This window comes from Melanotaenia boesemani, chromosome 2 (genome assembly GCF_017639745.1).
Source record: "Melanotaenia boesemani isolate fMelBoe1 chromosome 2, fMelBoe1.pri, whole genome shotgun sequence".
In the NCBI taxonomy this organism is placed as follows: domain Eukaryota; kingdom Metazoa; phylum Chordata; class Actinopteri; order Atheriniformes; family Melanotaeniidae; genus Melanotaenia; species Melanotaenia boesemani.
Genome location: NC_055683.1, coordinates 26,868,786 through 26,882,932, shown reverse-complemented (window position 1 = coordinate 26,882,932; position 14,147 = coordinate 26,868,786). Strand labels below are relative to the sequence as shown.

General features: G+C 35.7%; 2 protein-coding genes across 3 annotated transcripts; one reads left to right on the top strand and one right to left on the bottom strand.

The window, feature by feature from the left end:
* Positions 1 to 590: 590 nt before the first annotated feature.
* Positions 591 to 13,930, bottom strand: LOC121633493 (immunoglobulin lambda-1 light chain-like). 2 transcript variants are annotated; one of them, XM_041975587.1, is made up of 4 exons: positions 13,784 to 13,930; positions 13,367 to 13,692; positions 1,927 to 1,960; positions 591 to 1,103 (listed from the first exon to the last, which is right to left on the bottom strand). In XM_041975587.1, exons 1-4 carry the CDS (start codon positions 13,821 to 13,823, stop codon positions 769 to 771), a joined length of 735 nt encoding a protein of 244 aa, XP_041831521.1. In that variant the 5' UTR covers positions 13,824 to 13,930; the 3' UTR covers positions 591 to 768. The 2 variants fall into 2 exon arrangements, with proteins under 2 accessions (XP_041831521.1, XP_041831512.1); XM_041975578.1 differs by lacking the exons at positions 13,367 to 13,692; positions 13,784 to 13,930 and adding exons at positions 3,189 to 3,514; positions 3,606 to 3,730.
* Positions 6,755 to 11,439, top strand: LOC121633502 (immunoglobulin lambda-1 light chain-like). The gene is made up of 4 exons (XM_041975599.1): positions 6,755 to 6,889; positions 6,981 to 7,303; positions 9,834 to 9,870; positions 10,867 to 11,439. Exons 1-4 carry the CDS (start codon positions 6,850 to 6,852, stop codon positions 11,190 to 11,192), a joined length of 726 nt encoding a protein of 241 aa, XP_041831533.1. The 5' UTR covers positions 6,755 to 6,849; the 3' UTR covers positions 11,193 to 11,439.
* Positions 13,931 to 14,147: the final 217 nt, after the last annotated feature.

Genomic DNA, 14,147 nt, shown 5'->3' with positions numbered 1-14,147 from the left:
AGACACTGTGATGGTTTTTTGAGCTCTGAGAGAAAAACAGACTTTGTGCCTGGATCAATCTTCTAATCTTTTAACCTACGACTGAGTGATAATTAAACATCAGTGTGTCAGACAGTTCCCTCTGACACCCTGAACTCATCATTTACATGCAGCAGGAAATAAGAAGAGGAGGTCTGCAGCTGCATCCTGTAAAGGAAGAAATGGAGAGAAGAGAGGAGATGCTTCACTGACTGAGGATAAAAAAATCTCTTTCACTTGTTGCTCTTTATCTGATTTTTCTCACTTCTTACTGATGGACTAAGAACAACATTTTAAACCAAGTGTTATCATGTTGTTGCAGTTTGACAAAGCAGATGTAATCTCATTTTAATTTCTCTGTTTAAATGTTATTTCTTTAATTATTGAGCTTAATTTAATCTGAGAAGAGCAACAGAGGAAGTAAGAGTATTGCATGAATAATGTGCTTTTTCTATTTTACATCTCTGATTGTCAGTGGAACAAACATCAAACCATTTAAATATCACATTATAATTATCACCTTTCTGATGGAAAAAAGGAAACATAAACAGACAAAAACATGCTTATTTTGTTTTGCAGGAAAATGTTTGTTTAATAAATGAAAGAAAAAGGTAATTCTGTACAAAACCTTATTCTGAACAAAGCTGATTAGCAGCATGCAGACACATCTTTTCTATTATCTAAAGTTTGAGACCAGCAGACAGAGCAAAGAGTAAAGAAGCAGGTTTTAATGGTGGTTGTGGTCCTCTTCTATTCATCAGCAGGACATTCAGACTTGTTGATGGTTTTCTCTGCAGTCTGGGAGCCCAAAGACACTTTACATGTGTAAACCTTATTCATGTTCCAGTCTGATGTCTGGATGGTCAGAGAGCTGCTGATCTGGAAAGTCTGGTCTGGTCTCTGAACAGCAGTGCTGGTAGAGATCCCACTGCTTACTGGACTCCCAGCAAGCAACCAGCTCACATCTGAAAAACCCTTAGACTCTCTGGGCAAAGTGGACAAACAGACCAGAGTGACTTTGCTGGACTGGAGCTCAGAACTGGACGGAGGGAAGACTGTCAGGACAGGAGCAGAGAGACTGGAGCCTGGAAGGACATGGAGGACATTCATATAATCAAATCAATAAAAACAAATCTCAGTTTATTTCTTCTGTTTATAGTAATCCTGAAGATTTAACTTAAATAAAAAAATACAAATTTTTATGAGATCTGACCTCAAATCAAAATAACAAACCTAATATAAAGTTCATAGTTTCTTGAACTTAATTAAACATTGCTTTACATTTTTGTCTGTTTTTGTATTGACAGTGAAAAATAAAAAATATGTAAATAAAAATGAAATTTAATCAATACAATTAAAGTTTTACATAAAAAGCCAAATCTGTTGTTTGTATTGATACCATAACAAAACACTGGAATGACTCGCAGACTGTAACACAATTTTCTTTCTTTTCAATTTCTTTTCTTTTATATTTGCCACAATTTGCTAAAATGAGAGAAACAGGATTTTATTAACATACAAAGGGCTCAGCCCTTACTAAAAAACATCCCAAATTTCATCACCTGCAGATCTTTTAATCAAAATGATTTTATGGACAAGTTGATGTAAAAAAAAAGAATAAATAAAAAAAAAACTTTATAACTTATTTACATTATTTATTGAGAAACATGCTAAAAACATGACATAAAATGCAACGTATGATCAACTGTCCAACATCTACAGGCCAACATGATAAAGCTGGTATAACAATTACAAATAATAAATATGAACTCAAACATTTAACAAGGAATAAAATAACTTGAAATTAATCTATTTAAATAGAACAGAAATGAAACTCCAACTCCACCACATTTATATAACATTTTAAACATATAACATGTCTTGTTTAAACAATTTAAAGTTACTTACTTGTTACAATCAGCTTGGTTCCTTGTCCGAATACCACAGTGATTCAGTTTGTACACATGGCTGTACAAAAACCTCCTGACTGTCCCTGATGAGGGGAGTGGAACTGAAACATCTTGTTGAGACCAACGTTCACTGTCAACATCACATGTCTGATTTTATTACAAAACACACATTCAAGCATGATGTTTTCTGTAGAAAAATGTCTGCAGTGGTCAGAGAGAGAAAAGAAGAGCTTTTAAGAAATGTGGTTTTACATCAGAACATATTGTACATAATAATATCTCCATGTGTTTCCTGGTAAATGTTTTCAGTTGGAATTAGTTAAACAAAGTTTAATTGATGGTAAATAAGTTGATGGAACTGTTATTTTCTATGAATACAGATTATTTATTAAATTTAAACAACATTTTAAACAATGAAGCCAGGCTGAAAAATCATAGGCTGTCTTTGATGTAATGGTAGAATTTGACCATATGTGGTTTGGAAGAAGTATGTAGAGAGACGGGGAGACCATGTTAAAAATGAAATCACATGATGTCAATTCTACCATTACATCATGGTTAACCTATGAACTCCAGCCTACCCTCATACAGTCTGCTAAGTTGCTTATCTTAATTTATCAGTGACGTCTATTTTTTAATGGACCTTTTAATTTGTTATAAACTATGAGGAAGGCCAGTGTTTGACAACATACTGAACGTGTTTGTGTAACAATCATCACTGGAAATTTTTATCCAGACAGATTAATCCCAGATTTAACATAATATATAAGCTGAGTTTTCAAGTATAACTGACCAGAGATGCTGATAATGATGCTGTGATGTTATCCATCTCCTGCTTCTTGCAGGGGCTCTATTAAGATGCTGTGTAGGGTTGTATTAAATAATATGAAAATAAATCCTGTTGTGAAAATGAATACATTAAATAAATCAAAGAAACATCTTTTATGTTGGAACCATGATGGGAACACAGGATCATGAACATTGAATGAGTGGTGTAGATATTCTTTACTCTCTATTTGAGAGATAAACAGATTAGATGAGAAGAGAAAATATGAAAATTAATATGAGAAAAGGAGAATCCATATGAATCCAATTCTAATATTTCTGAAAATTAAATATTGAACAAAGAAAAATCATGTTATTATTGAGGAAAAATCCAGAAAGCAGTGACTGCTTAACGTGCACTCAAGATGTACCAGTTGCACAAAAAGCAGAAGTATAGTGAGGAGGTTTTTGTCACAGTGTAAATCACTGTGATACGAACTCATTGACAGAGCCATCCCATGTTTGACAGTAATAAACTGCAGAGTCTCCTTCCTCTACATTGTTGATGATGAAGCGATAATCAGATGTTGACTGGTGATTAGACGTGAATTTAGGAGAAGAGAACCCAGAGCCATATGTTGGAGAACTCGAGCCATGATAATATCTCAGCACATACTGAGGAGCTCCACCTGGAATCTGTTTATACCAGCGAGCAGCACTACCAGTAACAGTTCCCAGGTTACAGTCCATGGTGGCTGTCTCTCCTTTCCTCACAGTCAGAACAGGAGGCTTCTGTGTCAACACCGTCACACCACTCACACCTGGAAACAAGAAGATGACATGAAGTCAAGAGAAACACACAGACTGATGAATCCAACATGAGCTCAGATCTGCAGTAAGTCAGCCTCCTACATGTTAGAGCAGTGATGAGAGTGCAGAGGGTCCCCAGCATGTTGTCAGTGTGTGCTGAGAATGGTCTGTAACTTGGAAAGTGAGCTTACTGCTGACAGAATAGAGGGTTTAGAGGATGAGGAGAGGAGGTGCTGGAGGAGTCTTTTAATACAACACTGAAACTGAGAGGACTGACAGGAGGAGGAGCTTTTCATATGATTGATGTTATGGTGGTGACAGACACCTCCTGTTTCTCCCTGTGAGGAAAGGAGAGACAGCTAACAAACCTGACCCTTTGCAGTCCTTGAACAATACATGTAATCGAATTTCTTCATGTCTTTGTTGACAAAGCTGTTGATATTAGATCTCTAATTTTACTGCCTTCCACTGATCCATCTACATTATTGTCTAGTTCAGGCCAGCTCGACCAATTCCAGACAGTTTCTCTCGCTAGTTTAGAGAAGTTTGTGTCTAGTATGAATTCTTGTTGTTTTCCATGTCACATTGTTCCTTCTCGACTGCTCAATGAGGTCTTTCTCACCGGGAGACCTTTTATACTAAACTTAATTAATAGCAGTCTGATATTTGGCCAAGTACCGAAAGACTTGAAGCATGTGGTTGTTCATCCTGTGCTAAAGAAATCTGGTCTAGACACATCTAATTTAGCCAACTTTAGACCTGTCTCCAAGTTACCTTTTTTTAGTGAAATACTGGAAAAATAGTTTTCACTCAACTGAAGGACTTCAGTTGAGTCAATGCTCTGTGCTTGGGCCTCTGGGAACTATTTTACGCAAACAAGGGATTTCATTCCATTTATATGCTGACGACTGTCACACCTACTTCCCCCTTAAGCAGTCAGATGGTCACTCTATTCAACAACTTATTTACTGTCTTAGTAATATAAAGTTATGGATGGATCTTAACTTTTTGAATTTTAATGATCGTAAAACTGAAGTGGTTTTATTTGGTCCCAACTGGTTCACAAACTCCATTTACTCATTTGAACTTAATCAAACATTTCTGTACGTTTCCAGGATCCAGTCTCCTTCATAGTAGTAAAAAACCTTGAACACAAATACACTAAAATAAACCAAAGGAACATCTTTTATATTGGAGCCATGATGGGAACACAGGATCATGTACATTGAATGAGTGGTGTGGATATTCTTTACTCTTTACTCAATGAGAAGATTCCCCAAGTAACCTCAGATGGACATCACACATTTCATCTCTCAAAAATGTTCTCAAATTGTGAATTTGATTTTGCGTCAAAATATTTTAAATACGGATTCAATTCATTTCAATTCAGTTACAAAGACTTTTTTTCTCCCTGACAAATTGAAAACGGCTGGTGGCAGGTGTCAGCGGCACAATAAAGAAAAGCATGATTAACAGGCAGGTCTTGGTAAGTATATATACATGCATATTACATTTTCATAAACATGATAAAGAAAAGCAGTGCTCATTATGAGGTGCATTTAACACTGCACCTTATAATCTTATATATATAAAACAGTTTATGGTGTGACAGTCTGAGGATTGGAGGAAGAGGAGGGGGGATGTTGAGGGAGTTAGGATGAGTTGAGGAGGTGAACAGCCATTGGGACAAAGGTGGCTTTCCTTCTCTGTGTCCTGCAGCCAGGGCAGTCCAGTTGGTGCCCTGAGGGGAGCCACTCAAATGCAGGATGGAAAGCGTGTGAGGGGTCCTGCATGATCCTGTTGGCCAACCTGCATTTTGCTGTTCATACATGGAAGAGAGAGTTCTTGTTGACTGTCAGATGATCTTAGAGCAGACTCTGGCTGTACCCTGTAGGCGATTTCTCTTTTGGAGGTTGATAAAGTGGAACCAGCAGGTCTTTCGAATAGGTAAGTAAAACTCATTACTCCATTAAATTACTTATGGACTTCAAATTTATACACAATATTCTGTTTATCACTGTTAACAGCTGTCTTTGCAGGTATCTGTAAAGCAAACCACATATCAGTATTAAATAAACAGTTCAACCTTTGTGCATGATTGGAATCATTTTAAAGTACCAAACTGTCAATTAACGGGCAAATATATCTGAAAAGCAATTAGTGTGCTATACAATCTATTTACAAGTCCCAGGCAACGTAACGAACCTAAGCTTCGTTGCACCAAATATTTGTATTTTTCCACCATCTCCACAGGCTTCCCATGGATTGTGGTAACGGCTGCGGCAGCTCTCTGCCTGTTAATGAAGGTCACCACCATCTCTTTGGTTTTGCTCACATTCATCTTGACGTGTGAGGTATCGTACCACTGAACCACTTCTTTGGAATTAGTAATGTTTCCACAGCTGGGGGACTGTGTTACCCCCAGCAATATACCATTTATCATTTACTCAACATTTCCGTATGTTTCCAGGATCCAGTCTATCTGAAATTCTCTGTAAACTGTTACAAACCTTTAAAAGACCAACTGGGAAGGAGAGAAAACAAAGTTGGACAGAGTGGAGGCTCAAACATACTGAAGTACTGCAGGTTCAACATGACTTGAGGCTTATTGTTGCCATGTATTTATTAATATAATGAATGTGAAAAGAAATTTAAAAGAAACAAGGTAACAGTAGCTAAAATATTAATTTTTTTCTCAAAAGAACATTATAATTTATTGCATTATGATCCCTATGAGATAAGGAAAATTTACTAGGAATTCTGGTTTTGTTGTATCCTGGTGTAGAGATCATATTAAATGAATTATATTTATATTTCTATTTGATATCACATTTAAACACAAGGAGGTAGCATTGGTGAAGAGATTCAATTTTAACAAGATTTTTTCTTTTGTGTTTTACACTATTATAACCCACTTTTACAGTACATTTATCAGACATTTTTAAAGCTCTAATTTGAACTTTCAAACAAAAGAACAAAAAAAATGTCTATAATGAAGATTAAAAAAACAAATTTTCTGTTTTCATAAACCTTGAAAACATCATGAAGCATGGAGATTTTGAAGTAGTGAAAACTGAGGAATTTGTCCTGGAATACTGTTAACAGTTCCCAGGTTAGAGTCCATAATAGATGTCTCTCCTTTCCTCACAGTGAGAAACAGGAGGCGTCTGTCACCACCATCACATCAATCATATGAAAAGCTCCTCCTCCTGTCAGTCCTCTCAGTTTCAGTGTTGTATTAAAAGACTCCTCCAGCACCTCCTCTCCTCATCCTCTAAACCCTCTATTCTGTCAGCAGTAAGCTCACTTTCCAAGTTACAGACCATTCTCAGCACACACTGACAACATGCTGGGGACCCTCTGCACTCTCATCACTGCTCTAACATGTAGGAGGCTGACTTACTGCAGATCTGAGCTCATGCTGGATTCATCAGTCTGTGTGTTTCTCTTGACTTCATGTCATCTTCTTGTTTCCAGGTGTGAGTGGTGTGACGGTGTTGACACAGAAGCCTCCTGTTCTGACTGTGAGGAAAGGAGAGACAGCCACCATGGACTGTAACCTGGGAACTGTTACTGGTAGTGCTGCTCGCTGGTATAAACAGATTCCAGGTGGAGGTCCTCAGTTTGTGCTGAGATATTATCATAGCTCAAGTTCTCCAACATATGGCTCTGGGTTCTCTTCTCCTAAATTCACGTCTAATCACCAGTCAACATCTGATTATCGTTTGATCATCAACAATGTAGAGGAAGGAGACTCTGCAGTTTATTACTGTCACACATGGGATGACTCTGCTAAGGAGGACGTATCACAGTGATTTACACTGTGACAAAAACCTGCTCATTGTTACTTCTGCTTTTTTCACTGCTTGCACTTTACAACAGCTCTGTTAGACATTTCTCAAGATTTTCTGTAACATTGTTAAGTTTACTTTCAGTGTCAACATGAAGCTCCCATGTCCCTGAAAAGTTTAATAAACTAAAAATGTCAATTTCCACCAGACATTGTTTATAATGAAAGTATTTACTGGCTTCAATTTCTATGTAGAGTCGTGTTTTCAGTGTGATCAGTTCCTACTGAAAATACTTGTAACTGGTTAAAATGCTTTCTAACACGGTGGGAATTAATTATCAGAAGATATCAGCAGATATCCACATTAACATGAAGACATAAGTATTTGTGTTTCTTTGTAAACAACTGCCAGACAAAATAATATCACAATTAAACATATATATATATATATATATATACTGTACACTTGTTTTTTTTATTTTATTTATTTATTTATCATTATTTGTACCACTTTTAATTAAATGATAGCTATATTGTAAATCATAGTAATTCATTCTTCATAGTTTCTTATTGCACCTGGTTGAAAGTAACCACTGATGTGTATGAATGGGAATAAAAAGAGAAATGTTCCTGAAAACTAAATTATTTAAACTTTCTGCCCACAGTGTTTTTAATTATGGAAAAACTCTTTTTTAAGAATTTGATTTATTCATCAGTCTTGTTTTTAGTGTTAACTCTCCTCCTCCTTTTTTCCTCCACACTGTCTTTATAAGCCACTGTCTCTCTTTTTAACTCACTTCAACTTGCTGAGCTCTCGTCTAGACAGTAAGGAACATTTACAAGACAACCTGACATCATGCTGTGGACCCTTTGCACCCTCATTACTGCTCTAACATGTAAGATGTTCCTCTGATTCATTTTATATTTTGTGTTTTCAGACTAAAAACTTTTATTCATGTATTTTTCTCTGTGTGTTGACAGATGTTGATGCAGCCAAACTGGTGATGCAGACTCCTGCTGTTAACTCAGTTTCTACAGGACAAGAAGTTGTTCTCAACTGTAACATTGAGAAACCTGAAGGCTATTATGTTCACTGGTACAAACAGCTGCCTGGTGGGACTCCTCAGTATATTCTGAAATTTTACCATGAGCACAGTTCACCCAGCTTTGGAGCAGGATTCTCCTCAGACAGATTCAACTCTAAATCTACATCAAACATAGATTATCAGCTTGTTATCAAACAGGCAGAGACAGCAGACTCTGCAGTTTATTACTGTCAAACATGGGATAGCTCTGCTAAGGAGTACGTATCACAGTGATTTACACTGTGACAAAAACCTCCTCACTATACTTCTGCTTTTTGTGCAACTGGTACATTTTGAGTGCACGTTAAGCAGTCACTACTTTCTGGATTTATCCCCAATTATAACATGATTTTTCTTTGTTCAATATTTAATTTCCAGAAATATTAGAACTGGAGTTATATGGATTCTCTCTCCTCCTTTTCTCACCTGCATTTTCATATTTTCTCTTCTCATCTGAGCTGTTTATCTCTCAAATAGAGAGTAAAGAATATCTACACCACTCATTCAATGTTCATAATCCTGTGTTCCCATCATGGTTCAAATATGAATTATGTAACTTTTACTAATTTTAATGTATTCATTTTGACAACAGGATTTATTTTCATATTATTTAATACAACTCTACACAGCATCTTAATAGAGCCCCTGCAGGAAGCAGGAGATGGATAACATCACAGCATCATTATCAGCATCTCTGGTCAGTTTTCCTTGAAAATGCAGCTTATATATTATGTTAAATCTGGGATTAATCTGTCTGGATAAAAATTTCCATTAATGATTGTTACACAAACACATTCAGTATGTTGTCAAACACTGGCCTTCCTCATAGTTTATAACAAGTTCAAAGGTCCATTAAAAAATAGACGTCACTGATAAATTAAGATAAGCAACTTAGCAGACTGTATGAGGGTAGGCTGGAGTTCATAGGTTGGTCATGATGTAATGGTAGAATTGACATCATGTGATTTCATTTTTAACATGGTCTCCCCGTCTCTCTACATACTTCTTCCAAACCACATATGGTCAAATTCTACCATTACATCAAAGACAGCCTATGATTTTTCAGCCTGGCCTCATTCTTTAAAATATCGTTTAAATTTAATAAATAATCTTTATTAATAGAAAATAACAGTTCCATTAACTTATTTACCATCAATAAAATTTTGTTTAACTAATTACAACTGAAAACATTTACCAGGAAACACGTGGAGATATTATTATGTACAATATGTTCTGATGTAAAACCACATTTCTTTAAAGCTCTTCTTTTCTCTCTCTGACCACTGCAGACATTTTTCTACAGAAAACATCATGCTTGAATGTGTGTTTTGTAATAAAATCAGACATCTGATGTTGACAGTGAACGTTGGTCTCAACAAGATGTTTCAGTTCCACTCCCCTCATCAGGGACAGTCAGGAGGTTTTTGTACAGCCATGTGTACAAACTGAATCACTGTGGTATTCGGACAAGGAACCAAGCTGATTGTAACAAGTAAGTAACTTTTTATTAGATCAAATTTTTTTTTATTATATTAAACCAGATTTTCTGTGACGTTTTTTCAGTCACCTTATTAAACTATAAAATGTTTATTATAATCATTTGTAGTTTTATAGTTTTAACATCCACCTAGAAACATGACTAATATTCAGTAATTTGCAAGTAATTTAACACTTTGTTTACATGTTTGTGGTTGTTGGTATATTGAAAAACAAAAAAATTGGTATAAATTCATAATTTTATATTGTTATACGTTTATAAAATTATATGTTTTAAATGTTATATAAATGCAGTAGAGTTGGAGTTTCATTTCTGTTCTATCTAAATAGATTAATTTCATGTTTTTTTATTCCTTGTTAAATGTTTGAGTTCATATTTATTATTTGTAATTGTTATACCAGCTTTATCAGGTTGGTCTGTAGATTTTAGACAGTTTATCAAACGTTGCATTTTATGTCATGTTTTTAGCATGTTTCTCAGTAAACATCAACTTGTCCATAAAATAATTTTGATTGAAAGATCTGCAGGTGATGAAATTTGGGATGTTTTTTTATAAGGGCTTAAATCACGTTGTTTAATTTTATCAAACTGTGACAAATATAAAAGAAAAAAAAAAAAGAAAAAAGAAATAAGATTGTGTTACAGTCTGTGAATCATTCCAATGTTTTGCATGATGGCATCAATACAAACAATGGTTTTGGCTTTTTATGCAAAACTTTAATTGTATTAATTAAATTTTCATTTTTATTCACTTGTTTTTTATTTGTCACTGTCAATGCAAAAACAGGAAAAAATGTAAAGCAATGTTTAAATAAGTTAAAGAAACTATGCACTTTATATTAGGATTGTTGTTTTCATTTGCAGTCAGATCTGATAAAAATTAATATTTTTTATTCAAGGAAAACCTTTAGAATTATTAGAAACAGAAGAAATAAACTTAGATTTGTTTTTATTGATTTGATTATATGAATGTCCTCCATGTCCTTCCAGGCTCCAGTCTCTCTGCTCCTGTCCTGACAGTCTTCCCTCCGTCCAGTTCTGAGCTCCAGTCCAGCAAAGTCACTCTGGTCTGTCTTTCCAGTCAGTCTGGGCCTTTTTCAGATGTGAGCTGGTTGCTTGCTGGGAGTCCAGTAAGCAGTGGGATCTCTACCAGCACTGCTGTTCAGAGACCAGACCAGACTTTCCAGATCAGCAGCTCTCTGACCATCCAGACATCAGACTGGAACATGAATAAGGTTTACACATGTAAAGTGTCTTTGGGCTCCCAGACTGCAGAGAAAACCATCAACAAGTCTGAATGTCCTGCTGATGAATAGAAGAGGACCACAACCATCATTAAAACCTGCTTCTCACTGTTTGTGCTGTTTGCTCATTAAAAGCTTTTCAAAGTTAAAAAACTATTGTTCCCAGTGTGTTGATAGACTTGTGAAAGTTTACTTTCAGCTTTGCATTTGCTGTTTTTCATTCAGAAAAAAGAGAAATAAACAAACAATTGTTTGATTAAACATGAGTTTTTTACATTTAATGTAATCTTATGTGACCTTAAGGAATTCTGATTGCAATCTCTACATAATTGTATGTAGATTTACTTACAAGGTTTCTCGGTTTCTGCTCAGGCATAAAAATATCTTTTCAAAAAACCATGAATAGCATACATTTTAATATCGCTTAAATGAAATTATGTGAATTTTCAATTATCTCTCAAGTCATTATGAGCAAGAAAAACACATTGTAGTAGATGTTCATCTGCAGGGAGCGAATGCTGATTCAAATGTCTGGTTTTAGCTGCCTGTAATACCTTAAACATGATGAAAAACTGATAAAATGAAACTGAATTTTCATCCTCTCTTAATGAAGCATCATCCACACCTCCCTCTCTGTCCTCCCAGGATGCACCTGCAGGTCTCGTCTCCATATTTATAGCTTCATGTAAATTTAGAGGTCAAGTGTCAACTGTAGGACTGGAGATACTGCTCACCTTTAAGTCATTTAGTAAGTTAGTGGTTATGCTGTGTGTTGTTCCAGAGACTGTGTTATGCAATGAATTTCCCTTTTGGTGTCTAAAAGTAACAGAATCTGATGTATTATTAACGTGAGCCTTAAATAAAAAGCATCAGCAGACACTATGATGGTTTTTGTGCTCTGAGAGAAAAACAGACTTTGTGCCTGGATCAATCTTCTAATCTTTTAACCAACGACTGAGTGATAATTAAACATCAGTGTGTCAGACAGTTCCCTCTGACACCCTGAACTCATCATTTACATGCAGCAGGAAATAAGAAGAGGAGGTCTGCAGCTGCATCCTGTAAAGGAAGAAATGGAGAGAAGAGAGGAGATGCTTCACTGACTGAGGATAAAAAAATCTCTTTCACTTGTTGCTCTTTATCTGATTTTTCTCACTTCTTACTGATGGACTAAGAACAACATTTTAAACCAAGTGTTATCATGTTGTTGCAGTTTGACAAAGCAGATGTAATCTCATTTTAATTTCTCTGTTTAAATGTTATTTCTTATCATTGAGTTTAATTTAATCTGAGAAGAGCAACAGAGGAAGTAACAGTATTGCATGAATAATGTGCTTTTTCTGTTTTACAACATCTCTGATTGTCAGTGGAACAAACATCACACCATTTAAATATCACGTTATAATTATCACCTTTATGATGAAAAAAGGAAACATAAACACACACAAACATGCTTATTTTGTTTGCAGTAAAATGTTTGTTTAATAAATGAAAGAAAAAGGTAATTCTGTACAAAACCTTATTCTGAACAAAGCTGATTAGCAGCATGCAGACACATCTTTTCTATTATCTAAAGGTTGAGACCAGTAGACAGAGCAAAGAGTAAAACAATTCTCTGCAGAGGGATCATGTTTGGTAAGAAGGTCAAATCTCTTCATTTGTGTGTCTGTGTCCCGAATCAGAAACATTCAATGATTCAGTGTAGATCTTAATTTATTTATTTATTTATTTATTCATTTTTGTGTCATTAAGAAACTTTTTGTATTGCAAGTCTGACCATTACAGTGGTGTTGTCATGGAGATAAGGTTTTAGGTAAAGTTTACACATATGTGTTCCTTTCAGGAATGAGTTTCATTATCTAGTTTCAGCCACCTTCATATAAGTAAAAACTTTAAAATGTATGCATTAAAATAGATAGAAGTTACATCTTTTATGTTGGAACCATGATGGGAACACAGGATCATAAACATTGAATGAGTGGTGTAGATATTCTTTACTCTCTATTTGAGAGATAAACAGGTTTGATGAGAAGAGAAAATATGAAAATTCAGATGAGAAAAGGAGAATCCATATGAATCCAATTCTAATATTTCTGGAAATTAAATACTGAACAAAAAATCATGTTATATTTGGGGGAAAATCCAGAAAGCAGTGACTGCTTAACGTGCACTCAAGATGTACCAGTTGCACAAAAAGCAGAAGTATAGTGAGGAGGTTTTTGTCACAGTGTAAATCACTGTGATACGTTCTCACTAGCAGAGCTATCCCATGTTTGACAGTAGTAAACTGCAGAGTCTCCTTCCTCTACATTGTTGATGATCAAACGATAATCAGATGTTGACTGGTGGTTAGACGTGAATTTAGGAGAAGAGAACCCAGAGCCATATGTTGGAGAACTCCAGCTATGATGATGTCTCAGCACATGCTGAGGAGCTCCACCTGGAATCTGTTTATACCAGCGAGCAGCACTACCAGTAACAGTTCCCAGGTTACAGTCCATGGTGGCTGTCTCTCCTTTCCTCACAGTCAAAACAGGAGGCTTCTGTGTCACCACCGTCACACCACTCACACCTGGAAACAAGAAGGTGACATGAAGTCAAGAGAAACACACAGACTGATGAATCCAACATGAGCTCAGATCTGCAGTAAGTCAGCCTCCTACATGTTAGAGCAGTGATGAGAGTGCAGAGGGTCCCCAGCATGTTGTCAGTGTGTGCTGAGAATGGTCTGTAACTTGGAAAGTGAGCTTACTGCTGACAGAATAGAGGGTTTAGAGGATGAGGAGAGGAGGTGCTGGAGGAGTCTTTTAATACAACACTGAGAAGAGGAGGAGCTTTGGAAATCTTTGGTCAGATCTTCCTTTAAGTAAATGTTTCTCTCACTCTAGTTTTTATTTTTGAATATTTGTCACTTAGTTATTGTTAACCTGTATAATGTAATTTTATACCAATAAATGCCATTAGATAATTATTTTTTTTAACTTATACATGGTTTCCAACTGTGGCTTTCCCTTATTAGATAAAGTA